The sequence below is a fragment of the Rhineura floridana genome, chromosome 9 (genome assembly GCF_030035675.1).
Source record: "Rhineura floridana isolate rRhiFlo1 chromosome 9, rRhiFlo1.hap2, whole genome shotgun sequence".
NCBI lineage: Eukaryota > Metazoa > Chordata > Lepidosauria > Squamata > Rhineuridae > Rhineura > Rhineura floridana.
In genome coordinates this window covers 48,154,614-48,182,059 of record NC_084488.1, presented here as the reverse complement: position 1 = coordinate 48,182,059, position 27,446 = coordinate 48,154,614, and the positions used below count along the sequence as shown (strand labels likewise).

At 42.3% G+C, this 27,446-nt stretch overlaps 1 protein-coding gene across 1 annotated transcript in view; it reads right to left on the bottom strand.

Annotated features, from left to right (window-relative positions):
• Window positions 1–2,801: 2,801 nt before the first annotated feature.
• Window positions 2,802–27,446, bottom strand: part of HPGD (15-hydroxyprostaglandin dehydrogenase) — a 41,615-nt gene continuing 16,970 nt past the window's right edge. Inside the window, exons 4-7 of the mRNA XM_061584517.1 lie at window positions 21,988–22,084; window positions 15,979–16,055; window positions 14,165–14,328; window positions 2,802–5,173 (exon numbers count right to left, since the gene is read on the bottom strand). Coding sequence (XP_061440501.1) covers window positions 5,035–5,173; window positions 14,165–14,328; window positions 15,979–16,055; window positions 21,988–22,084 — 477 coding nt within the window. The 3' untranslated portion in view covers window positions 2,802–5,034. The remainder of the gene's footprint in view (window positions 5,174–14,164; window positions 14,329–15,978; window positions 16,056–21,987; window positions 22,085–27,446) is intronic.

Below are 27,446 nucleotides of genomic sequence, written 5' to 3'. Positions count from 1 at the left end.
TCTCCGCATCTTTTGATACCATTGACCACAGTATCTTCCTAGTGGGGCTCAACAGGTTGGGAGTAGGAGGCACTGTATTACAGTGGTTCTACTCCTACCTACAAGGTATTTACCAGACAGTAGCATTAGGACACTGCTGCTCAGTCCATGGGATCTGGGCTGTGAGGTCCAGCGAGGTCTCCCACAGAATCTAACATTCATATGAAACCACTGAGGGGTGTCATCTATATGCAGTTGACACCAAGCTGTATCTCTCAATTCCATTTGAATCAGGAGAGCCTACACAACTGCTGGGCTGGAGGCATTGGTGGGCTGGATGATGGCCAATACACTGAGGATGAATCCCAATAAGATGGGGGCTGTGTGGGTTGGTAGCTCCCAGCTATGAGAATTAGGCAGATGACCTGTTGTGGATGAGGTAGCACTCTCCCTGATGGAGCACGTATTCAGTGTGGGAGTGTTCCTTGAATTGAAGCTGTCACTGGAGTCCCAAGTGGCCATCTTGTTCCCCAGCTACAGCTATTCTTGGACCAGGATAACCTGCTATAATAGTCCATGTTCTGATAACATGCTGATTGAATTGTTGCAATACTGTTTACATGGGGCTTTCCATGAAGACAGCCCAGAAACTACAGCTGGTGCAGAACACTGCTGCCCATATGTTGTCAGGGGCAGTGGAATGAGATCATATTATATATACTGTGAAAGCACTTCACTGGCTGCCAGTGAGTTACCAGATCCAATTCAAGATGCTAGTACTAGTTAACAAAGCCCTAAATAGCTCAGGTCCCAGTTACTTGAAGTAATGCATTTCCAGTACCAATCAACCTGGGTTTTAAGACTGGCTGGAGGAGGCTCTGCCCTTAATGAGTACACCCCATGGTGGGCGGCCCGTGATATTTTAGGAATTCCCTCCCAGTGGACATCTGGTTGTCCCCAGCATTACTTTTGTTCAGGGCTTAGTTTTAAAAAGTATTTCTTTATGCAGGACTTCAAAGAAGAGTAGAAATGGATTTACCTGCCTCTTTTATTGCTGCCATCTTGTATTTTAATGTGTTTTGTGATTTTAGTGCTGCACGTTATTTATGAAGGTTTGCCATCCTTGACTCTCTTGTGAAATGGAGGGTGATACAAGAAAAATAAACAAAAATAAATAACTGAACACCACTTGAGACAGTAACAAGCGAAGGAGCTTAACCATCTTTAACTCTTAATTTGAATGCACTGACTTAAGCATTCAGGGCCTGTTTGTAGGCTTCCCACAGGCCCCTGGTTAGCCCCTGTGTGAACAGGATGCTGGACTAGATAGGCCACTGGTCTGATCCAGTAGGGTCTTCTTATGTTCTTAACCAATTAAGTTTTTATAGTACATTAATACAAAGAATTCTAGCTATTTGTAATTTGAGGGATATAGTTGAAAATATCATGATAACACAGAGAAGGCTGAAAGTTATGTAAGACCTATTTTCCATCTAAAGAGACCCAGAACTTTCCAAATATCAAAATGGACCTGTTTTCCCTATGAATGTGCACATATACACACACTTGTACATGCAAACACACACATAGAGGTAGTGCCAAACAACTCCCAAACCAGCTAAAACTTTTTTTGGTTAGGCAAGCCTATCTAGACGTGTAATTTTATTATATTTGTTTTAGAACAAATTTTATCTAGTTTGATTTTCATTTTATTAAGAATATTTTATATTGTTTTTCTGATCAAACAGTATATAAATATTTTTTAAAAAATAAAAAACAAACTCTCCTGGCTCATGGTTTCTCTGAATGTCATCTGTAGAAGCTGTTAGTATTAGGCACTGCTTTGTCAGACATGTACTCAACCCCCCTCCATATCTCTGTATCTCCATTTTTCTCATTTAACAATGCAAGGGGATATGTGGGAATGGGATAGGTTATGTTACAGGTCTGGTCTGGTCTTAAAATTCCTGATTATGATTGCATTCCAATAGTATCCTAGAGAATGTTTATCTTCATTAGCAGAAATGAAGTAGGAACATGTGTATTAGTCTAAGGGGCAGTAATGTACAACCATGTATGCCACCTTGAGCTCTGTGGAGGAAAGGTGGTTTAAAAACACAATCAATCAATCAATCAGTCAAATGTTGCTGGACTCCACCTCTCATCACCTATGACCATTGGCCATATTGGCTGGAGCTGATGGGAACTGAAATCCAACAACATCTGGAGGGCACCACATTGGCTACCTCTGCATTAATTGTTCACAATTTTTAGGGGACTGATACCTTGACAGCATACTGCAAAAAAAAAAAAAAGCTTTATACATTTCCTGTGACAGTTTCCTCAGAGTATCTTTCAACACACATTGTTGCCTCGTTTAGTATTTTTCCCCTTTGTGTGTATATGAAGACACTTCTGCTTTTAACTTCCCCCACCAAAATGTATGTGCTCTTCATTTTGCATTGTTAATTTTTCAATCCATGCTTCCTGAGCCTTCTCAGAGAATAGCCAGAAAAAGGTGAGGTCTTTTCAAAGTGTTTCCTAGCCCAGAGAAGGCTCCCCCTTCAGTCTTCTCTGTTAACTTGTCTTTTTGAAACTTACCCAGGAGAGGGGTGTCGTGAGTGGGAAGTGTCTGACAAGGAAAGCTTCGGCAGCTCCATAAACCTTGTCTTTAAGGCCTAGTGTCATTTCTGAGCTCTTCTGAGCCATTGTCAAAGGAGTCTATTGCTCCAAGGGTGCATGGGTAATGGAGTTTCTAATGCCTCCCTGGTTAATACATTGTCAAGTAGTGAGAAGGAAAGCAGCAAAAGCAAAGGGATCTCTTCTATTAATCAACATGTTTAATAGCATGTTTTGCAGACAATAGTCATACAGTCCACATAAGCTATGAGACAGATTTTTGCACACCCATCTACCCCAAACCTATACAGATAAAATTATGTCTTTGCATGTTTGTACATTTATAAATCAAAATCAGTAAATCCGACCGTAATCTAACTTGCAGGGTATATTCAATTTACAAGGCAGGTGTTTCTCCACTGCTTTTTGTAATGAGCCTTCTTTTTGTAATTAACTTTTTTCATTATAACATGCATTTCAGGGCAACAGAAAATCTTCTGCAACAGAACCTTGTTCTTCTTGGTTAACCATCTTCTGCTAGTGCAGCAACAGCCCTTTCTAATAAAATTAGAAAAAAAATCTCGCCTGACACACAACAGCCTAACACAAAAAGTAGGGTGCTTGGGGACTTGTTCCCAGTGTCCATACATTGATTAATGGCTCGTGGGTAGGCTAAACAATAGTGGATCCATCCACGGAACTTGTCACTCCACCAGAAACAAGACAACCATCACCCCCAGGACTACTCTCATCAAAAGGTACTTAGAATCTTGCTGATATAACAAGTTTTCAATCTATATAAAATGTAATCTTATGTTTCCAAAGGTTTTCTATTAGGTTGTTGAGTTCAATCCATTCCAAAGGTGCCCTTGTGCTAGCCTCAAATCTCTTTTGTTCATGGATAATGAAACAGTGTTCTGTAAAAAAAGTGGCTCCACATTCAAATGGAGCCCTCTGGAATTTTAGAGAAAATTGTAAGGGAAGGAAACATTTTAAAATGCTAACATTGCTTGTGCATTTGAGCATTTTAAGTATTTTGCATTTATTGTGTAGCTTTTGAGGGATAGAAGTAAAAAAATGACGCTTTCTAAAAAATTAAGCAGTCCCACTCCCAGCATATTATTTTCTACAGAAAAAAGAAAATGAACTGGTCACTCTGTTAAGTATTAATGGATGACAATTGTTTCCTTTTGTGTAACAAAAGTACCTTGTTCACATTATGGGGGGAAAAGGTATGCTTGAGCTACGACCTGGGAGACCAGGGTTCAAATCCACACAGCCATGAAGCTCACTGGGTGACCTTGGGCCAGTCACTGCCTCTCAGCCTCAGAGGAAGGCTATGGTAAACCCCCTCTGAATACCGCTTACCATGAAAACCCTATTCATAGGGTCGTCATAAGTCAGTATAGACTTGAAGGCAGTCCATTTCCATTTTGAGCAGACTGAAACTTAAACTATATAGCCAAACTGATTTGAAAATGTATTTTGTTTGCAGTAACTACACAGACCACTTTCAAGGTTTCTAAAGCACTGGCTTCAATAATAATATCATTCAGTAGCTCTTGATGTTAACCCTTTACAAGTTTGTTTAAAAAAAAAACACCACCAACCAGCAACTTGTAATAGGTCCTCTTTTGATTTTAAAATATAAGGTACTAGTAGCCTCGTACCCAATGTTGCTCTGAATTTCTAAGAAGTAAACAAACAAATATCAGTGCAGTTTTGAAATTTGTGGTTAAAATCAGCGCAGTTTTGAAAGGTTTAGGGTCATCTACATGGTGATTTAGTGTGTGTTTGGTGCTACTCACATCTCTTTTTAATTTGCATGGTTAACATGACGTTACTGACAAACAGAAGCTATCATACTGTTTTCCCCCTGTAAATCTGTACTAATCCAATCTGCTGATAATACAAAGTTTAGAACAATATGGCTCCACATATCTTTGAAGATGTTATCCTATATTTCACACCATGGATTGAATCTAGAAACAGACTGTGTTTTGCTTTGTATCAAATTCACTACATTACTATTCTGTGTTTTTATATATTGGCAATTTGGGTAATACTGAATTTCATAAATTTAGTCCATGTCAGTCTCACTAATTCCCCCAATTAAGCAAGACAGGATTGGCATTTCTAATTAGGTCTGGCACTATTTTTGCTATAGCCCACAATCTCCTGTAAAGATCCCCAAATTTAATAGGTCCCTTTACTCTTCTGCTAGATAAAAAGCCTCCCTCCTTACATTAAGAATTAGGCTTCTAATATTAAGTTTCTAATATCAAAAATCATGTTTGTGTATATCTAATCCTTCACATAAGGAATATTTACAGCAATATTTAGAACACAGAGACATTGTTAACATTGCTGTACAACTAAAAATATCATTTTAAGATGAAAATAACATTTTTCTTCAAAACAGTCACAAAATAGGATTTACTGCTTTTCTGTTTGAAATGGTACTGGATTGTAGTCATGAAAATGAATTCCTTGGTTTGTTGTGATCTTCATAACTGTTCCATTTAATGAATCATCTTCAAGGATTTGTATCAATCCCTTGGCAATTAGTGTTGGGCTATAAATGAATTTAAGTGATAAGAATCAGATACAGTTCACTACAGATGCACAGAATATATTTGTCAATCACAGGACTATTAAAGTAGCGACAGAAACACAATAAAGCTGCAATTCTGTGCAAGGCTAATACACTGGAGACCTTATGGTATCAATGAGACTTGGATCCAATTAATCTATATTCCTATTCATACAAACATAATAGTAGTGAACAGACACTGCACTTGATCATTCAGTTGTTTCAACATGTGCTCAAATCACCATTGAGCAGGAATAAGAGGAATAAGAGAAGTGACTGCAGTCAATCCATTTGTATACTGAAAGTCTAGATTGCAAGGTGTTCTCCCGCCACATGACCATTGTTGTTTGTTATATTGCCCCCTCGTCTGCATATTTGGAACTGCTTTAAGTTCTTATTGTAGATCTGCTAGCAGCTAATCAAGCCTTCACATCTGTTACTATGCATTGATTGGCTGTTCCTATGAAGAATATTTAATCCTTTTTAGGCAAGTTTTCCTCATAAGAAGAAAAATCTCTATCTGGCCAGGTTCTTTGACATGCTGACTTCTAGCCTAGAGGCAACCTGGCCTGGTCTTTTTTCCTCATCCATACCATCTCAGATGCAGCCATCTGTTGATCTTTCTACAGTTAAGTATTTGATCATTTGCATTTATAAATTGTTTGCTGTTCACATAGTCTTCAAGATATCAATGAAGTTGAACACAGATTTACATGCAAGTGTAGGTTGGATGTGAGTTTAGCTGGCTGATTGGATATGAGTTTTGCCTAACATATGCTAGGCCAGAACACAAGAATAGGCCCAGTGGCTCTCATTCAGACCCCAAGAAGATTTCCATCTGGTACTTTCATAGCCTCTAATTCCAAGAATTACACATCTCAGAAACTTTCTTCCACACACACCAAGCTGTGGGCAAATGGACCATTGGTCTCACCTGAAGGGTGATTTTCCTATGAGTACGGACATCACAGCGGTTTTAGCTCCACCTATCATGCGAAGGCAAGAATGTCTTTGAAGTCAAGACTAGGGGCGTCAGGCCCCTCCCACTCTCCAGTTCATTCGCAGTGAGTCTAAGGAGAAATATCTAAAAATACAAGAACAAGGCCAACCGGCCTGGCAGCAGGAAAATAACACAATAGTACCATGCATAGTAACATGACTCCAACATAGCGGTATAACAGAACTAGAAGTCTTGACTTCACTCTTAAATTTAAATATAATAGCGTAACAGTAACATATAATACATTAGAAAATATATAGTCATCCTCCAACTGGGAGGGTCGTGATGTCCGTACTCATAGGAAAATCACCCTTCAGGTGAGACCAATGGTCCATTTTCCCTATGAGTCCGGCCATCACAGCGGGATGTACCACAGCAGCCCATACAGGGAGGGACCACCCACGTGTTAATCCTCATTAAGAACCTGTTGCAACACTCGTCTGCCGAAAGATGCGTCAGCAGAGGCATAACGATCAATTTTATAATGCCTTATAAACGAGTGTGGGGTAGACCAGACTGCAGCCCTACAAATATCGGCAACAGGAGCATTAGTGGCAAAAGCAGCCGAAGTGGCAGCTGACCTGGTAGAATGAGCCGTTATACTAGCTGGAACTGACAGCTTCAGAGACTCATATGCTAAAGTAATACATGCCCTTAACCAACGGGATAAAGTAGGATTGGAAACTTTATGCCCCATAGACCTTGGATGAAAGGATACAAACAGAGACTCCGTTCGTCGAATCTCTTGGGTCCTAGACAGGTAGGTCTTGAGAGCCCTCCGGACATCTAACAAATGCCAAGCCTTTTCAAGAGGATGGGTAGGATTCGGGCAAAAGGAAGGCAAAACAATGTCCTGGTTGCAATGAAAAACTGAATCGACCTTGGGACGGAAGGAAGGATCAGTCTTCAGCACAACAGAGTCCTTATGGAAGACGCAGAGGTGTCGAGCAGAAGACAATGCGCCCAACTCCGAAACGCGTCTGGCAGATGTGATTGCGATCAGAAACAAGACCTTGAAGGACAGTATACGTAGGGGAACAGTCCTGATGGGTTCAAACAGAGGGCGTTGCAAAGCCTGCAGAACTTTCGGCAAACTCCATGAGGGGAACCGATGGACAGCAGCCGGAGAGCGTAGGGCGACTCCCCTCAAAAAACGTTTGATGAACGGATGTGAGGAAATATGATCTCCAGGAGAGGACACTGAGAGAATGGACGACAGAGTGGACGCATGTCGACGTAGAGTGTTGGGTCGAAGTCCCATCATAAAGCCGCTATGGAGAAATTGGAGCACCTGATGCACAGTGGCCTGGGATGGATCATGGTGGTGGGACTGACACCACTTGGAGAAAGCCACCCAGGTATGTTGATAAATACGAGTGGTAGATGGCCAAAATAATATCAATCACAGCGTCAGACAGTCCAGCTGACCTCAAATGTCCCCGTTCAAACACCACGCTGTTAGATTGAGCCAAGTAGGGTCCTGGTGCAGTACTGGACCCTGGGATAGAAGGTCTGGCCTTACTGGAAGTGTCCAAGGATCCATCATTGACATTGCCAGAAGATCTGAGAACCACGGTCGGCGTGGCCAAAATGGTGCTATCAGAACCAGCTGTGCCCTTTCGGTTCGCGCCTTCCTCAAGGTTTTGGCTAACAATGGTATGGGAGGAAAGGCGTACAATAGACTGTCTGGCCACGGTGTTGTCAGAGCATCCACTGCTTCTGCTGTTGAGTCCAGGTATCGGGCAAAGTACCTGGGAAGCTGGCAATTGCGACTGGAAGCAAACAGGTCGACTGAGAGGGCGCTGAACCGACACTGGAGACGATGGAAAATGGCTGGATGAAGTTTCCATTCTCCCGGAAAGACCCGTTGTCTGCTGAGCCAGTCTGCTGTCACATTCCAAATCCCTCTGAGATGTTCTGCTTTCAGGGATTGTAGATGTTGTTCTGCCCAGACAAAGATGAGGGAGGCTAAGTCCTGCAGAGGACGAGACCTGGTGCCCCCCTGTCTGTTCAAATGTGATTTTACACACGTGTTGTCTGTTCGAATGAGCACATGATGCAAAGGGAACAGAGACTGAAAATGACATAGAGCTAAGTGGACAGCCTTTAGTTCCAGCCAGTTGATGCTTTGAGATTGCTCTGCGTTGGACCAAACCCCCTGAACGTACTGGGAGTTGCAGTGGGCTCCCCAACCTATGAGGCTGGCATCTGTGGTTACAACGGTTCTGCAGGGTTCTCTGAACGACGTGCCCTTGGAGAGGTGTTGAACCTTGGTCTACCAGCGGAAGGAGAGGCGCAGTGCAGGGCTCAAACGAACTTTGCGATGGTTGGAGCTGGCAATGTCTTTTTGAAAAGGCAACAGAATCCATTGCAGGGGCCGAGTGTGGGCTCGAGCCCATGGCACAATGTGGATTGTAGAGATAAATATCCCGAGCGCTCTGGCGAGAAGCATGACGTCTGCGGATGTTTGTTGCATCAGGGACCTTGCGATGCTTGTGATGGCAGTGATGCGATCTGGAGCCAAGAAGACCATTGCCTGCAGGGTGTCCAACATTGCCCCTAGATGTAGTAGGCATTGGGTTGGTTGGAGATGGCTTTTGTCGAAGTTGACAAGCCAGCCGTAGGCCTGCAAAACATTGAGGGTGATCATTAAATGATGATGAGCCAGCTCCTCAGACTTGGCCCGTATTAGCAGATCATCCAAATATGGGTAGATATGAACCCCTTGGGTCCGGAGGTAAGACACTAGGATGAGTAGCACCTTGGTAAACACTCTTGGAGCAGAGGAGAGGCCGAATGGCATCGCTCTATATTGAAAGTGCTGGTGGCCAAAAGCAAACCGAAGAAACTTTCTGTGGGCTATGCAAATGGGCACATGGAGATACGCTTCCTTAAGGTCGATAGAAGCCAGGAAGTCTCCTTCATGCAGACTCTCCATAATGGAATGGAGTGATTCCATTTTGAACCTGCGATATGTTACAAAACAGTTGACAAACTTGAGGTCCAATACCGCCCTCCATGATAAATCTCGTTTTGGCACAGCAAATAGGAGTACACCCCTTCCGACCTCTCAGTTGTGGGAACTGGCTCTATCGCCGCTATGTCCAAGAGGTGGTGTATAGCTGTCTGCATGATGTTGTGCCTGGCTGGTGCCCTTGGGCAAGGAGACGGGTGGAATCTGTCTGATGGGGTTGCCCAGAACTCTATGGTATAGCCATAACTGAAAAGGTCCCTGATCCAGGAGACCGTAGTAAGGCGCAGCCATCGATCTTCAAAATTAAGTAATCTGCCACCTATGGGGAGGGCGTTAATACTACTTGCGTAGGCGAGGGCCTCCCTTATATGAGGACGATGAGTTGCCCCTGCGCCCTTGGTACTGACCTCTGCCCTGGAAGCGTCGGTTCCAGGAGCCCCTGAATGCGTTGGGGTCATAGGATCTGAAGTCGCGGCCTCGTCCTCCTGGCCGCGTTCCTCGAAAGGGCTGGTTAGAACGGAAGGAAGGAAATCGCCTGAAAGGCCTGTGGTCGATGTTCTTGACTGTGGCCAGAACCGGTTTGTGGGCGTCTTTTGGATCAACCAGCACTGCCTTTAGAGCTTCCTCGCCGAAGAGTAGAGATCTGGAGTAAGGAGCCCTGGACAGGTTCAATCTGGCCGCTGAATCAGCTTGCCAGTGGCGAAGCCAGAGGGTGCGTCGAGCGACTATTTGAGCCGTCATGGCTCGTGCCCCTAATTGAGTAGCATCCAGAGTGGCATCGGCCACAAAAGCTGCTGTTTTACGCAATTTCAATAGCGCTCTTCTGAGGGCGACAGGATCAGGGTTAGCGTCCTCTAGAAGGTCATCCAGCCACATCATAGATGCTCTGGAGAAAATGGAGGCTGAAGCGGAGGCACGCATGGATAGGGCAGTGGCCTCGTGGTTCTTGTGGAGGGCGAAGTCTATTCGTCGCTCAGTAGTGTCCTTTAGGTGGGATTCCCCTTCCCTGGGCAATAGAGATCGTGAAACGAGGCGAGCGATTGGTTCATCTATGCCAGGGACGTCTAACTTGGTGGCAAAGTCTGGAGCTAGGGCGTAAAGCCTGTCAGCCAGGTTCTTGAAGCGTCGAGCTTGGAGTGGATGAGCCCATTCTTCAGAGGCTAATTTGGCAATTGGGTCCGGCACCGGAATGTAGTGTTCAGTAGGTGCAGGGGATTTGAGGACCTTGGCCCCTTTGATAGCTGGGGCGGACGAAGTTGAAGGCGCAGTCTGGAGACCAAGGGTATTAACTACCCTGCGTGCTAGCGGCTGATAGTCTGAGGTATTAAACAAGCAATACGATGTATCCTCCTCATGATCTGAATAGTCACTCCAGTCGTCTCCTTCAACATGGTCAGTGAAAGTTGACTCCTCCGCATACGAGGCTTCGTCCGTACATCTGCCTCTGGCTACATCAAAGGGATCTGGTGAACAGGAAGAATGAGCTTCATGGCACGCACGTTGGTCCATGTTGAGTGGGGGTATGGCAGGAACTTGTGGTAGTGACTGCATTTGGGTGAAAAATGCCAGCATGGCTTGAAGTTGGGAGAGGAAATCAGGAGACAGCTGCAGACCGGATGTGGCAGATGTATGTGCCTGAGGAACTATTGGAACAGATGTTTGGGGCGGTAAAACGGAGGGAGGTTCGTTAGGCGAACACTGAGCGGGAAAGCCAACAAACTCTTCCTCGTCAGAGGCAGCAGCAGGGGAATGGAGAATATCGCTTATGTGTGCCTGTGCTGTGGTGGTGGTTGGCACAGAGACATAACGTGGGCGCTTTGGTTTACTATGGCTGGAAAGATGTTTTGTCTTAGCCAGTGCTTTGGCATGTCTGGTCTTAGTCGTGTTAGGATGTTGTGGCTTGGCTGATTGTGGCATGCCTTGCTGATCTGGCACCATATGGGTTGATGGCGACATGCCTGGCTGTTCTGCCATCTTATATTAACTTGGGTGCAGTACACTGCCACGGAGGGGGCAGGATGTAAAGACCCAAACTGGCACAGCGTACGACCATGGAGGGGGTAGAATACACTGGCAGATGGCGAAGTGCACTGCCACAGAGGGGGCAGAATGCACTGAGGTATCAGCGTTAATATAATATAGGCTGTTTTAGAGTTGGCACACTCAGATTAGTGCTGTAGGCTGGGTTTCAGGCTTGGTTCACGGCCCCAGAGGGGGCAGGATATACCAATATAAATCAGATTTAGTACAAGTCGGCCACTAAGAGTAAAGCTCCAGCCTTGATAATACAATCCAGCCACTAGGATTAAAGCTCCAGCCTTGATAATACAATCCAGCCCACTAGGATTGGAGCTCCAGCCTTGATAATATAATCCAGCCACTAGGATTACAGCCACAGTAAAATTGTGTGTAAGTCAGCCCTGTGTAAGTCTGTCTGCAGCACATACAACACACATACGGATAGATAGCCTGCAGGGGAGGTATCCGAAGGTTAATAAGGGTAACAAAAAAGGCGGGAAATTTGAATTCAAAAAATGGCGCCCGGAAAAAAGAGCGGGAAAAAATGGCGGAGAGAGAAGGAGCAATGGCGGCCGTCTGGAAGCGAACTGGGGGAAGGGCTGCCCAGCACAGTCTCGCAGGAGGAACCGCGGGGCCGAAAACCGCACTAGCGGCTCTAAAAAACCCCCAGGAGGGAACAGGCGGTAGGGGAAATGCGGCAGCCGCCGCAGAGGGAGCCGCCGTCGCCGTCTGCAAAGCCCTTCGCGGTGGGAAATTAAAGCCACGTAGCGAGGGTGAGCTGAGGTAAAAGGGAGAGCTCAGGTAAAGGCACTAATGAAATAGCCGCAGCCACAGGTTTCAGTGGGGCGAGAACAGACCCGGGCAGGCTAAAACGGGTGACGGGGTAACGGCGGGAGCCACAGCCGCAAGCTCCCGCTGAGATCAGAAGAACCGCAGCCGCGGTCTTCCGAGAGCGTCACGGAGCGCGGAGAAAAGGCAGCCCAGCAAGACAAGCCGCTAGAAGGGAATTGCAGCCGCAAGTTCCCAGGGGAAGCGCAGAGCCCAAGAGAAAGGGAAAAGCGAAGGGACGAGGAGGATCCACAGCCGCGGTCTCTCCTAGGGGTGGGGAGTAATCCAAAAGGGGAAACAAACTGCCCGGGCAAGGGAAAAAGGCTCCCCAAGAGAATTCCCCAAATTTCGGATACAGTTAAACGCAGTTAAACACAATACGGAGGGAAGGAGGACACTTGGAGACACACAAGAGACAATACCTCCGCGCCCTGTCAAACAAACACACAAACAAACACCAAAAGAACTTAGCTAATCGCTAAGCTATATAGATCTCAATCTTGTTCGTAGAAAGGCAAGAATGAACTGGAGAGTGGGAGGGGCCTGACGCCCCTAGTCTTGACTTCAAAGACATTCTTGCCTTCGCACGATAGGTGGAGCTAAAACCGCTGTGATGGCCCGACTCATAGGGAAAAGGGTTCTCTAACTCCTTCCTCACAGTATAAACAAAAGTTTTGGCGGGGCTCTCTTATTATGTACCTTAGCTGCTGATCTCTGAGACATGGTCCTGTGGCTCTTTAATCTACTGCCCATCTAGTACAAACAGCAACAGAGGCTCTGTCAGAACAGGTTCCCTGTCTGTTAACTAAGTCTGCAGAGAGCTGGGGAAGAGACCCACATCACAAGATTTTTGGCCTGTATCTCGTGAAGTCTCGCAAAATTTGACTTTTTCTCTGGGATCTTGCAACATTTCAAATGAGAGGCAGGAATGAGGCCTATAAAGACTTGATTCCTACTTCGCCCAATCATCAGTCAGGTTAGGTAATGCAACAGGAGCTGTACTGGCTGATGGGAAGAGGGTGGTCGGTGCTGGTGGATTTGTGGGACTTCAAGGTATTTGGCTGTCTCCATGTATCTATGCATGGCATCTATTATGGTACTTAGGGCACAGAAAACCCACCACCAATTTTGGCAGTTGATGAGGTGAGGCTATGTGCACCTACCAACATTTGTTCTTGTGGGTCATTTGTAACTGCTGGAGGTAACTCAATCTATGTCATATGTGTCCCTCATCAAATATTTTTCAAAGCCATGCCACCTATATATCATAGGTGACTGCAACTTCCCTCATGGGTGAGCAATTTGCACCTTCACCCACTCCATCCATTTTGCAATTTCCCTTAAGAATATGTTCCATGCTTGTAAAAGAACTTGCTATTTTTAAGTTCCCCTCCTTGCTATTCAACCATATTTTCCCACTTTTTTTTTTTTTTTTACAACACAGCCTTTCGGATATTTGAAAATGGAAAATCCCATATGAACCAGTAACGTCTTTGTTTTGGGAGTGGGGAATCAAAGCCTAAACCAATAGGGCAAAAGAGAAGGAGACACTGGACCAACATCCTGCTTTCTGCATGTATACCTGAAACTGGTACGTTTTGGTGTGATATAAGCCACAGCCCTCTGTGAAAGGGATTTTCATCATAGCTGTTAATGAGTGACATTGTAGTCATCTCATTTCAAAAAGGATATAATCGATTCATCATTCCCTGTAATAACGAACTCAGGTGCCTGAACTGATCTGTTTGTAAGTGAAACAGGGCCATCCAAAAATAAGACTCTGATTACGATGTATTTGAGGGACTCCCTAGGTATGTGAACATAATGTATTTTTGTAAATTAACGAAAATAATTCTTTAAAAACAATCTGCCTAACAAGACTATATAGAATGCTGATGGCAGGGAAGGGAAGGGTCTAAAAAAATCCAGACTGTAGCCTTAATATCTAGCATATTTTATAGGCACTTTAAATAAAGTTGTGATGTGTCTGATATGAGCAATTGGTGCCTCTTTGTCTCCTTTCTCTGCAACTCCCCTGATACACTTTAAGTGCTTGAGTCACAGGCAAACAGGAGTATAGCCATTGCTAGTATTATTGAACAATTTCTATTTGCCTAAATATCACAAGTAGCACTGTGCATACTTTACTTACTCCAATACACCATAGAATTTCATCATATCTTTAATCTCTTCTTTGTATCCTACATATGGACCCATATTTTCTTCCTTTTCAATTGATTGAAGAATTGATGTATTAACAAAAGCAGGACAGATCGTATTTATTCGTACTCCATAGTTTGCTATTGCAGCAACCATCTATAAAAAAAGTCAGACATGTTAAGTGTTTCTGGGTGTGCGGGGAGACCATATTGTAGAGAACCTGCATTGCATGCAAAGGGTACCATGTTCAATTCCTGATACCTCCAGTAAAAATAATCAGGTGTCAGATTAGGTGAAATATCTGAAGAGCCTCTGCCAATCAAAGTAGGCAATACTGGCTAGATGAACAGTATTTGCCTGACATGTGGTATAAGGAGGCTTCCTATACATAGGAATGTTCTTCCATATTTACACATCTTACTTAATTTAATCAACAAAAAACATGAGTACCACATTACCAAACCTTATCTCTTTATTGTAGTTTATATTTGCTTTTTTTTATGGCAATTGGCATAAAATGTGGCATTGTGTGGTCTTAATTTGGTACATGTGATATTTTAGAGTTGAAGATGGGAAGTTATCTTACAAATTGTGCTTTGTTTTCAACTGCATGATGTTCAGCACAAAGAGGCCTATGCTAAACCATGATTTCAAGGTTTGTTTTTTAAAACATCGTATAAACTTGTGGTAGGTAACCTGGTAGTCAGATCTGGCTCACTTAATTGATAGTTCGCCTGCCACTTTTCCATATCTTTCTAACATGCAAAGCAGCCCTTTACTTTAGCCAATCTCTTTATCGCTTACTTTAGGATCAGTAATGTTGTGGCAAATGTTGTGGTCACAGCCACACATCCTCCCTTTTTTTCTTTTGCTGCTAGGTTGAGAATGAGATCCTTGTTAATGCCTTCCTCCACAACAAAAGATGTCTCTAGGAGCCAATCAGCATGAAAGGGGAGAGTGTCAGCTACTGAAAAGAGTCTTCTCAGTGGCCGACTCACCTCCTTTCACTCCAACTGGCTCCAATTAGCAAGAAAGGACAAGGAAGCAAGTTAGAAAACTCTTCTGTGGCTAGCATATTCCCCTTTCATGATTGCCTTGTAGGACACTGAAGACATTGGGACCCTCCTCCCAAAATAGTAAAGGGTCTAAGACCCCCCAAGACCCTGGATGACTACACCCCTGATTTGGATGGGGGGAAAAACATGGTCAGGAACACACAGGCTGTGCTACTTGCATATCTAAGAACCAAACTCTCACAGGACCAACAGTATGTGGGTCTGGAGTTTCTTCTTACACTGATGAAGGTAAGTGAGCAGGAAGGGATAGACTTGGCCCATTGCCTCTCTGATTGGTCCTCAGTTGACCAATCCAGTTGCTGGCTACTCATAAAAATAATGATCAGTGATTAGGAAACATATATGATCAACACTTGCCAGTTTGCCAATGAGATACATATTTAAGGCAGGCAAGTGTATTCCTGTGACACTAAATGGCCAAATAAGCTAGCTATTGTCTCAAAAGATGTTTCTCAGAAGTGGAATTAGCCCGTCCTTTGTGGATTTATGTTATTACTAATTCAGGTGCATTTCTTAGCACTGTTTTCACTTTAATAAGCTGGGAAACATTCAAAAATCCAAGCAATAAGATTCTAAAGAAGCAAGAGTGGTTTTATTTGTAAAGCACAGTTGCTTTGAATAGCTAAAATATTTAGATAATGCAGTTATTTTATAGCTGAGAGGAGGGGAAATGGGAAAGTGAGTTTGTCATGAGGGAAATTATGAGAATTCTTCAGTTGCTTATACTCACAGCTACTGAACGTGTAAATCCAACTACCCCATGCTTTGAAGCACAGTACACTGGTTGGAATGCAGCAGGCATAAGTCCTTTAACAATGGAAAGAAAAAAGGTTACAAATATTAATCAAAAGCAGCATCAATTCCGATAACTAATACACAGCTAAACTAATAAATAAATGTAAGCCTGCATAGTTAAAACATTCTGTCTTTATATTTTTATTTTGAAGTTTGACTGACAATAGAAGGTGGGGAAGATGAACTGTTATTGTTTATACCACTTCTTAGTTACTTTTCCAGTTGAATGGGCATTCAAAGCAACAAAGAGAACAGTTTAAAAGTGAGAAATATAAAATATAGTTCAACTGAGACCAGGGCAAATATAAGGACTGTTTTCCATCATAAGCACAAGCCATAATTTTTCAGAAAGTGGCTCACTCTGCATTTGTTGGTAGTGCAAATGGTGAACAAAATAGTATTCTGTGCTCGTGGCAAACAATTCACTGGGGGGGCAGGCGAAGGATTTGCAAGTCCAATCAGAGTCTAATCAAGACAAAAATGTGAAGCTAATGCATATGCATAAAGCAGGTCTTGTTAGATAGCTTGAAGCCCATGTACCTGCAAAGATCCTCTGTGTGCTCCCTCTTATACCTTACTCAGGTAAGGCAATATTTCATTGATCAGTACTGGGCTGCTACTACTTTAACATAATGCTGTTCTGGAGAATTGTGGGGAATTTAAAATGGCATGCAGCCACCTACTACTCTGCCAGGGATCTAGCAGCTGCCTGAGGAATGCTAGCTCCCCCTCAGCAATGTGACTGGTGCTGACAGTGTTGCCATTTTGGCACCAGGTTAATATTTATTTTAAGGATTTTACTGTGTGACCTCCTCTCTTACTGTTGTTTTGTATTTAGCAGCCTCATTATTTTGCTATGAGGTTTTATTTTTTAGAATTTTATAGGGCCATATTCAACTAAATTCTTGTGCTGCTGGAAGAACTTAAACTAGTGTAAGGGGATTTCTGCTCCCCTTTCTTCTCTCCGTGCCCCCCACCCTCCCTAGATAAGTTACAGAGGGTTGGGGGAACCCCAGAACAGATTTAAAGGTTGTGCAGGGGGAAAGGGGGGGACTGTTCCTTGTTTTGTGCTGATGGAACATTCAATTTAGCAATATGTTGAATACAAACCATTGTGTGCTTTGTTTAAACTATGAAGCATACTCCACCCTAGTAGCTGAAGAAAAGGTTATAAATACTTTCAGACATAAATAAACAAACATGGATAGGATCAATGTGTAAATATATGTTTTTGCATTGTTGAATTTGCATATGCTACACCTTACAGAAACAGAGAATTTAGACTTTAACTACAATTCTTAAGGTATTTACAAATGGTTAAGTCTTGCCCAGTTCTTTCTTAGGAAAGTGGAAGTTAAGAAAATAAAACGTGAAGTCTATTGTTCTCATGCGTTTGGCTGAAGCAAGACCTATTCACTTCTCTGTGGTGTGTGCTATTAAAGTTTTAGCACTGGGGTGGGGTTTGTTTTGTTTTTTACTGGTATAACTTCCCATGTTTACTTGAACTGGAAATAATAATGTTTAATGAACACATAGTAATAACACCCACTACAAGAGACAGGAAGTTCAAAGATAAGACAGATTCCAAGTCCTTAACTTCTCATTATTAGCATAGCTATCATACTGCATATCCAACAGTGCAATTATTTAATTATTATTTTAAGTAAATTTGTTAGTAGCTTAGTTCCACCAATCTGTAGGTGACTTAAAACGAGCATACAAAAAGTTTAAAACCACCACCATAAACAAGTCACATTAAACAACTAAAAACTACAGCAACCTCCTGTATTTTTTTCCCATTTGGTTGACTAACAATACTGATTTTTTTACTCAATATTCACTTTAAATGAAATTGAAATTATCTTCTTCAGGGCTCGATCATATTTCTTAGACTGAGATTTAATGCTATACATTCCTGTTCGCAGACATATATGCCACCATAAAAAATACCTTAGTCTCTGAGAAGTATTTACATCCTGTGAGAAGCATGTATGTATGATAGACAGGAATCAGCAAAACATTGGATGTATGTCAATGAATATTGATTACTTGGATTAGCTAATTTCCCCAATTTTCTCACTACTAACCTATAATACCAATTTATAATGAGAATTTTGTAAGGCACAGGTAGGTTGGGGGGGGGAGGGAATTGCCCATCCTACAGATGCCCAAGGGACACAGCCATTTATTATTATTATACCAATAAACCAATTCCACCTGGTTTCCACCTCTATTAAGAGGATCCTAAATATCTTGATAAGGTGCACATGCCTAATGTTTGACACCTCTATGGTAAGAAATTACAGATCAATCTTAGTAGGTGGTATGATCCCAGTCCAGTAAAGACCCCAGTCTACAGTAATGCCTCAGTTAACAAAGTAGATGTGTTCCTGGACATTACATCTTTAATAGAATCTTTGGTATCACTGATAGGAATAACTTGGAAAGAAAAGGGATGTGTTGCTACAACCACTCATAGATAGTGGAGGCAGCTTCAACAGGAGCTTCAAAGGGTGCCTCCTCCTCTGAATCGTATTGGATTTTTCCCTCAGCCTTGGGAGAAAGCAAGAGATCTCTTAATGCAAAGCAAACACACAGGCTTGTCGATTTCACCCTAGCAAAGCAAAGGCACAGTCTTATCAGTTTATTGATAGCAAAGATACAGGTTGGTCAGTTTCACCTTAAAGCAAAGGCTGTCACAGGCTTGAAAGTTTATCCATAGCAAAGCAAAGCTGGTCAGTTTCACCTTTAAAAAAAGCCTTTTTTAAAAGGAGCTTCCTTCCTGGAGGATGAGGTATTACTGAATAAGACTTCTCCATACTTTGAAGGCTGCCTGCACCATATTTTTTATCATAACCTCCATGGGGAATCAAGAGCCATCTCTATAGTTATAGTAATGGGAAATGATAGGGTTAAATTCTAAGTTTTTACAATATTTGGTTGGAGCTAAAGGACAGTATTCAACTAAATAATAGCTAAATTATTAATTCCTACTGGGAGGAAGGGTGGGATATAAACAAACAAACAAACAGTTTTACTCATAAACTCCTAGGGTTAATGCCCAACTCTGTGGTCGGGCTATAAGTACTGCTTTATTTTCCTTAAAAAGCCCTACCAAAAGTTTGCTTTCAGTTACAATAATGAAAAGAATTCCAAACAAATATTTGTGTGATTTTTTAAGGCTAGATATAATGAGTATAATATCCTTTCCCATCTGAGAATAGCCCTGTTTTGCTTTATTGAGGTTGCTGGATACATATCCATCTATTTGTTCTTCCTCTGGGTACTTTTTTTTTTTTTGGAACAAGGCCCTTCTCCACGGGATGAAGCATCACAGGACAGCATTAACTCTATGTTGGGGACAAAAGGAGCAAACATTTTTGAGGATTTGAATAGCCTCTTAGAATTTTTGAAAAGACTTGTCTGTCTTTCCAGTGCAACCAGGTTTCTTTTATTAGGGGCTTGTGCTAAGGTTCTTATTGAAGGAATCATTCAACATCCCTAGATATGTTTGAGGCTGGTGCCTTTTAAGTAGAGGATACCATGTCTGCTACGGGATAAACTCCCTCCTTGTCAATCTTATAGCCATAGGATTGTACCCAGCTAAGTTTTACCCAGAGTAGACCCATTTAAATTAATATATCTAGTCATGTCCATTATTTTCAGTGGGTCTACTCTGTGTATGGCAAACACTAGATACTACCTTAAGTACTATTCTTCAGGCCTCCGGAAAAAGCTTTGTTGTGTCAAGGGTAGTCCTGTTTCATCCAAACGTTGAACTATTCTCTTAAGTATTGACAGGTGTTGCTGATTTCCCCCCCCCTGCGATGAAGATATCTTTAATCTTCACCACTACTCTGAAGGTCCTATAAGAGGATTTCTGTGTCTCTTTAGAATATGCTATGTGCCAATGGAATTTAAAGAAGACTGCAAAAAAATCAGCACAATAAAAACTCACAAGGGGGTAGTGGTACTCATGTTTGTCCTCAACACTGTCTCCTTGTGTACTAGCATAGGAAGACCATAGCAAGAAGTAACAAGAAAGCTCTGGCCATTTCCTTTGATACTGGTGATCTATATCAGGTCTTAGCAAGGGTAAGACATGGGAATGTGGTACAAAACAATCAGGAATCAAGTTTCAGATCCAGGGCAGCAAACAAGGACCAGAGGATCTGAAGGCAGGTGCTTAGGCAAAGTCAGGCAAAAGTTGAGGTTCTCCCTGTACACCAAGGGGTCTATCACCTTCCCCCTCAGATCCCAAAAGATGTGAAAGGGATACCTGAGATATGTGTGGTGAGACTTGATTGGGTGTCTGGTGACAGCTGCCACTCAGAGTTGTGGGTGATAAGCCCTTAAAAAGCGATCATAAAACCAGTTTTCTTTGTCTTTCACCTGTTATTATGAAAGCCTGCAACTGACCATCCATGCAGCTTTATACAGGAGGACACCAAAAGTCTAACTGTAAGTAGGCAGCTTACGATCAGGTAGACAGACTGAGCAACGGAAGCTCCATTTTATTCTGCTTCTTGTTGTTTTTTCTTCCACCTTTAACTTCTTTATTTTTAATAAACATGATATAAATTGGACAGTTGGGTTTGTGTGCTTAGTTGCCAAACTCAGAGCTATTCAGATACCTCCATGTGCCTAAGGTGCATGGGACCCCTGTTACTGGGTAGAAGGATTCTAGTGTGCTAAAGAAAAGTAGACTTTTCAGATTGCTGGGATCAATAGAGGGAGAACTGGGTGCTGGCTCAAGCCCCCTAATAAATTACAGAGGGATTGGCTGGACATGCAGGAAGCGTTGGCCAGGGTCCTTGGATCTACTACTAAATTGGCTCTCCCAGATTCTAGAAAAAGTGGTGTAGGAAGTGGTGGCAACTCTATTGAATGATTTGAGGGCTCATTTACATGGTGGTTTACTGTGTGCTTGCTGCTACTCACATCTTTTAATTCATATGGTTCACATGTTGTTACCAGCAAACAGAAACTATCATGCCTGTAAATCATTCCCCCCTGTAAATCCATACTAACCCAATCCACTAATACAAAAAGGGAAGAAAAAAAGTATTCACTCCATGTCTCTAGTGCTTGCAGATGCTTTGCTCCGATGCTTTTAGGTGGATGTGTCAATCGTTACCCTCCACAACCACTCCCTCCTCCTCCCTTTGTTCATTTTATTTCCTGTAGCCTGACAACTTCCAGCTGCTCTCCTCCATTCTGCTGGCCTTTTTTATGTTGCTGTAAACAGTGCTTTTATTTTCTTTTTCCCCTAACCTGTGTGCAAAAGCGTAACACTGCTGAAACAAAGATTTGTATTTCAGCTGTATCCTACCAGGGAAAACAGATATTCGCACTTCCATATTTTTTTTAAAGGAACCCATTGCAGCATGCTCAGTTGCCAAACAACCAGAGGGAGTGGAAATGTTAGAGGGCATGATCATTAGGAAACTATGTGATTAATCCTTCCCTCAGTGTGAATAGAAAACACTGTGTTTGCAGCTGGCATTGAGCCTTTACTCTGGACGGTGCCAATAGAAAATGGAGGTAAAACCAGCGTCTTTTGTACAAAGTAATACTCCTGTGTGGATAAACCCAGAGAAGCACAGCTGGTCTACCTTGCAAAGCAGTTGGGCAAGGAAGGGAGTAAGTAGGCTATTCTGAATCTCCCCTTCCATCACACTCCTTACAGATATAAACTTGTGTGCCTTCCTTAACATTTCTGATGCATCAAGTGAAAACTGTTCTTTTCCCCAAAGCCTTTGGTGGATTTTAATTACTTTTGGATTTAGTTTTTCTATTATGGTGCTGGTGTCATTGGATTGGTGTAATGTCTTAGTTGGTTTTTGTATTGCTTTTAGGAATTTCATATAATCTGCCTGGACTTTAACCTAATAGAAAAACAGAAAATAACGTTTGAAACAAATAAGCAATATAATCTTCTTACCTGCTAGTGATGCTACATTAACAATAACACCTCCATTGCGTCCATTTTGAGTTTTCATGTATTCTAAGCCAATGTATGTTCCTCTAATCACTGAAATCTAATACAGGAAATACAAAGATCACACTTAGTACCGTCTGTTTGGTAATAGTTTTTAAAAACCACTCTTTCAGTGCATATCTTGAACCAGTTTAGGGATACCCCTGTAGTTGCTTTCTTTTGTATTCCTTATACCAAGTTCTCTATAAACATACTTCTCAGTTGTCATTACATTCATCTGCCTCCTCTCTTGCAATGTCTCTTGTTTTCATCACATATTTGTGGTGGTCTATATTTCACAAAAATTCTGGCAAATGGATATAGAGTACGTTGTAGTGCCTGACAAACTATCTGTAAAACAGCTTCACACATGTCAAGTACCATACCCTACGTAGTTTGAAATCCTATGACGGGTCGAGAATTGGATGTGGCCAGAGAGCCATATCCGGAAGTAGCCAGCTCTCCACAGGCTACTGTGACAGGCAGGCAGTGAACCTTCCTGCACCTGATATCAGGCATGATAAAGGTGTGCATTGCTCTGCAAACTGACTTGGTGAGTCAACCTTTGAGGCTTGGCAAACCTAATTAGGCCTGTGTACCAGAGTTCCCCACTACTGCCCTAGAACTGTCAAACCTCTTATCAATTTCACTTCTTTAGTGAAGGGAACTCTCAAAGATTGCGGTAGAATTGTGTGTATGTGTGTGTGCACACATACTTCATCAATGCTCTTTGCACAAGTTCTTCCAGCAAGTTGTTGTACATTGTGTGCAAAGGCTGCAAAAAGCACGGCTGAAACTGGCAAGCTTTCCTCACCACCACCGCCTGAGCATTTTGAATTTCTATTCAGCTTCTCTGCAGTGAAGAGCTTCCCAATGTTGTTAGTTTTGCCTTAAGGGAGGAGTAGATAATATGCAATATCTTGTTTAAATTCCAATGATTATCTAGTTCCAAATGTAAAAGTGGAACCAAGAAACTTCAGTCTGGAGAACACTATATAGGTAAAACTGGCTAAAGGGCTTCAAATCCGCATCAGTTTTACATTTACTGTGAAAAAACTTTTCTGGACTAGGGCAGAGGTGGAGAGAAAGCTTGTCAGTTCTCATCACTTTTGCAGTCTTCACCTGATGGCTAAATGATGATTAATTAACTGCCTTCCACATGTGCAAAATACAATAAAAACAGCTAAAAGCAACACAGAAAACAGCAGCAGATAAGCACAAAGTAGACACCCCATGTCATAATTAGACAAGGCATAATTAGCACTGAACCTTCCATGCCTGGCAGCTGGCTGTACAAACTTATGCATGCACAGGTGTTTGAAAATTTCACTGATATCCAAGGCAATTCACAAACTTTTCATGACTACTGTACCACGGGTTGTAATATCAGAAAAGCACATGTAAAAGTAGGGATACATTCTCCACAATCCTAGGAAAAAATATTGTCTAACTTCAGTGTTACAGCATTTGCTGCAATAGTCATAACCATATCCAGTTCCATCAGTGAGTTCACAAAAATCAACAAATGTAGGCAAAGGAGAAGTGTAAATCTGAGAAATGTGGTTTCTGTAACTGCTGCCTGGCACAATGGTCAAGATTTCAACATGTTGTTCACTGAAATTGTCAGTCCCAGGAAATCTAACTTTCTGTCTAGCAGATTTGATTTTTACTACTTCCTGGTAGCTTTTATGAACCAGATGTGTGACTCTATATGTGGAATTACCAACTGAGTAGGTAGGAAGACGTTTTTCTGTGACAGCAAGTTAATTCTTAATATTGTCAATATAGACAGGAGAATGTGTTTGCACTTCACTTGTTAAGTATTGTAGACTACACATGAGGCCCTTCCCCTGGCCATTTTAGACAGATGCAGCTTATTCTTTCTAGGGAGACAAATTATACTATGTTTTTGTAGCTTGAGTGCCCAACATTGAAAGCAAGCTAGTATATGAAAAGATGGATTATTCAAGAGGCTTGTTATCCATTCCAATTGCAGATGGGCATCCACATATGTATGGTATATGTATACATGATACTCTTTCCGTCTGAGAATACTGCTGTTTGACAAGTCAAAAACTTTGCAAGCAATGTGAGAGAAATGCTCCTAGGCCAACGGGACTCCCCATTCCCCAAAAGTTGAGTCTCTTGCAGAATGAAAGTAAGACATTACTGTGTCACCTGCAAATGAATTCTTTAAATGATTGGGGAAAAGTGTCTGTGTGGGCATTCTTAGCTATTATGTTTTGGGTGAGAACCTTGGGAGGTTTTGTAATTGCTGGGCGTGTTGGAGTGAATATGCTACAGTAATTTGTAAGCCTAGCAAGCTTCCAACCTCTATAAAGTTACTTCATACTGCATGAACTGACAACATTTTTGGGACCTACCATCCTTGAAAAACTTTCGCTGTTGATCAACATTAAGGCTCTAATCAATCACCTACTATTCTCCAGGTCTTTTGAGGCTCTGTGCCTTGACTGGACTGGGTTGATTGTCTAACTTGACTCACTCTCTCTGGCTTCATGCCTCTCTCAGCTTTGCTAGAAATGAAGAGGCTGCTGTTGGAAATGACGTGGAACCTATTGTCCTCTTACAGCAGAGGTGGGGAACCTTTTTAACTCCACGGGCCAGATTTTTAGCAGGATCTGCTTCATGGGCCATATTTTACAGGTGGGTGGGCAGCCTACCACATGTCAGTCACACCACATCATTGTAATATGTAATGACTGACAGGTTGGTTGTCCTGCTCACCTGTCAAAATCCCTTGCACAGGGTTCCCAAGAGCTGACAGCCGGTTGGTTGTCAGGCATCCAGCATGCAAGAGAAAATCTAGAGATATGGACCCTAGTACTCTGGCACCTGGCATCTGTAACTGCTACCCATCAACAGCCCTAGAACTCAAGTAATAAATACCCTTTGGCTCATCAATACTGTGCTGTTGCACATTTTCCTCCCTGTTGATAGATTTATTTCCGATCCTCTTTCATCTGCCAAGGATAATATTGCCATCTTTCCTGTGTAAATGTCTGCACTGTTTTCAACACAAATATCTGAACAAACTATTAATAGCTTTAGCGAATTTTGCATATATTAACATTAAGATGTCAGCTTATTCTGTGTGTTGTTTGTCCCATTGTTCTACAGCACACATTTGTTATTCTTTACACAAGTAATAGCTGATGATCCATTCAAAACTAAGTATTCTCATGTTCTGTTAATTTCAGTGGAAAATATCCCATTTAAGGGCAGGATTTCTCCCCTTACGTTTTAATAGAATCCAAAATGTAAAAATCAGTAGTTATTTTATTTGTTTTAATAAAGCTGCATTGTCTTCCTATGAAGATTTTCAAGGTACAAGATAAGCAAAATACAAAAAATAACACAATGTATTCAAAATTATCAATTAAAATCACAGTAAAACTGCATAGAAATCAAGACTAGTTCAGGCAGCTGTGGGGTCTATTTAAAAGGCAATGTTTTGTCTCACCAGGTTTAGTTTAAATCTTGCATGATGAAGCTCTGTGTGATGCTAGTAAGGTGTGAATGAATAAATGAACTAAGATTCACAAATGTAAGTCTGCAGCCAGTTTTTGCCTTTATTGTGTGTGTAAGTAGTTTACATAAGGAAAATAACAGATGTATAAAAAGGAGCAATTAATGTTTTGCTCTACCAGTTAACTGAATGAAAACATGCCTGAACAGACAGTAGGCAATCAAAATATGATTCCTTTAAAAATGCCTTTAAGCATTTCCATTTCTCCTCACAGATTTGGCTTATGTATTACTTTTAAAAAAATAGCCACATAGCAATTCAGTAAAGAGCAGGAATACATAAAACATTGTTGAAGTCACTGCCTTGATCCTGAAAAGTTTTAAACATTTAAGAAGGAGTGTAATTATCACTTCCAAGTGTAACTTACTTTACTGATTTTATGTCCTACAGCAAATGCTCAGATGATGCAAATAGTTTTAAGATAGGAATCTTGCTTTGCAATTTTTAGTGAAGAATTGCTTCCCCCCCACTCATATTTAAGTTTGCTAAGATTTGTTTATCCTTTTCTGCTCATTCTTTCCTTGCTAATTAACAGCTTTTTAAAAAACGTTGTTTGGAAGACATGTGTAACCACAACTTAATCAAACAGGCACTTTAAAAAGCAGTGCTAAATTATATACATTGGGAGCTATGGCTGAACAAAATTTCAAAAATAAAGAGCTAAGACCATGGGTACATTTAAACAAAGTGAAAAGCCATAGTTTGCTGCTGTATGCATGAGTTGTGAGTCTTAGTTAAGAACATAAGAAGAGCCTGCTGGATCAGGCCAGTGGCCCATCTAGTCCAGCATCCTGTTCTCACAGTGGCCAACCAGGTGCCTGGGGGAAGCCCGCAAGCAGGACCCGAGTGCAAGAACACTCTCCCCTCCTGAGGCTTCCGGCAACTGGTTTTCAGAAGCATGCTGCCTCTGATTAGGGTGGCAGAGCACAGCCATTATGGCTAGTAGCCATTGATAGCCCTGTCCTCCACATGTGCTCTCCTGCCCTTTCTCCATGTGCAAGGAAAAGAGATTAGAAACTTCTGTTACTGTTTAGTACCAAACCATAGTTTGCTACTGCACGTCCTATCCCAGCCTCACTGCTATCTGGCTCATATTCTCATCTTACTGGCAAGGCAAGAGGGGTTACTATCCCAGCTCCCGGATCGTCTCACTGCCACCGCTAATGATGCCCTTACTCAGAATGAGAGGAGAGGGCTTTTTGTGAAGCAAAAAGAAGCACAGCTGCGAGGAAAGGCTACTTTCCCCCCTCCTTCCTGGCAGCCAGCCTGCCTGCTTTTCTTGGCTCCTGCTTCGCTGCCACCTCCTTTTAAAAATTATTCTTATTTGCAAGGCTGCCCAGATCTCGCCTTTGGCCCAGACAGAGCAAAGGAGCAGTAAGGAAGCTCAGGACTTGCTCACCTCCCATCTCTGAGACTAAGTGTGTGTGCCTGTGTCCCCCCTTTCTTCCACCTACATTCCGTTCCCCCAAACTCTCTCCAGTATGCTGCAGCAGTTGAGAGTTTCCCCCCTCCCACATGTCCAAATGCATGCATGCCTGCAAATGCTTGCAGGAGGGGCAGATGTGTTTGTGTGTGTGCTGATCTGTCTTCTGCTTAACTCTCATTCCCAAAGTGCACACTAACCAAGTTATCAGTTCTGATGATCATCCCAAGGCCTAAAAGCACTAACCCCCTCCTCAACCTATCCACCCTTTTGTCTTCACAATCTAGTATCCCCACCACTACCATATTGCTGCTTCTTGATAACAATGATTTTTTAAAAATTCAGCAGGTTGGCCGAGGCTGGGGTCCACATACGGCAGCTAAAATTTATTTATTATTGCATTTATATCCCACCTTTCCTCCAAGTTGCTCAAGGTGGTGCACATGGTTG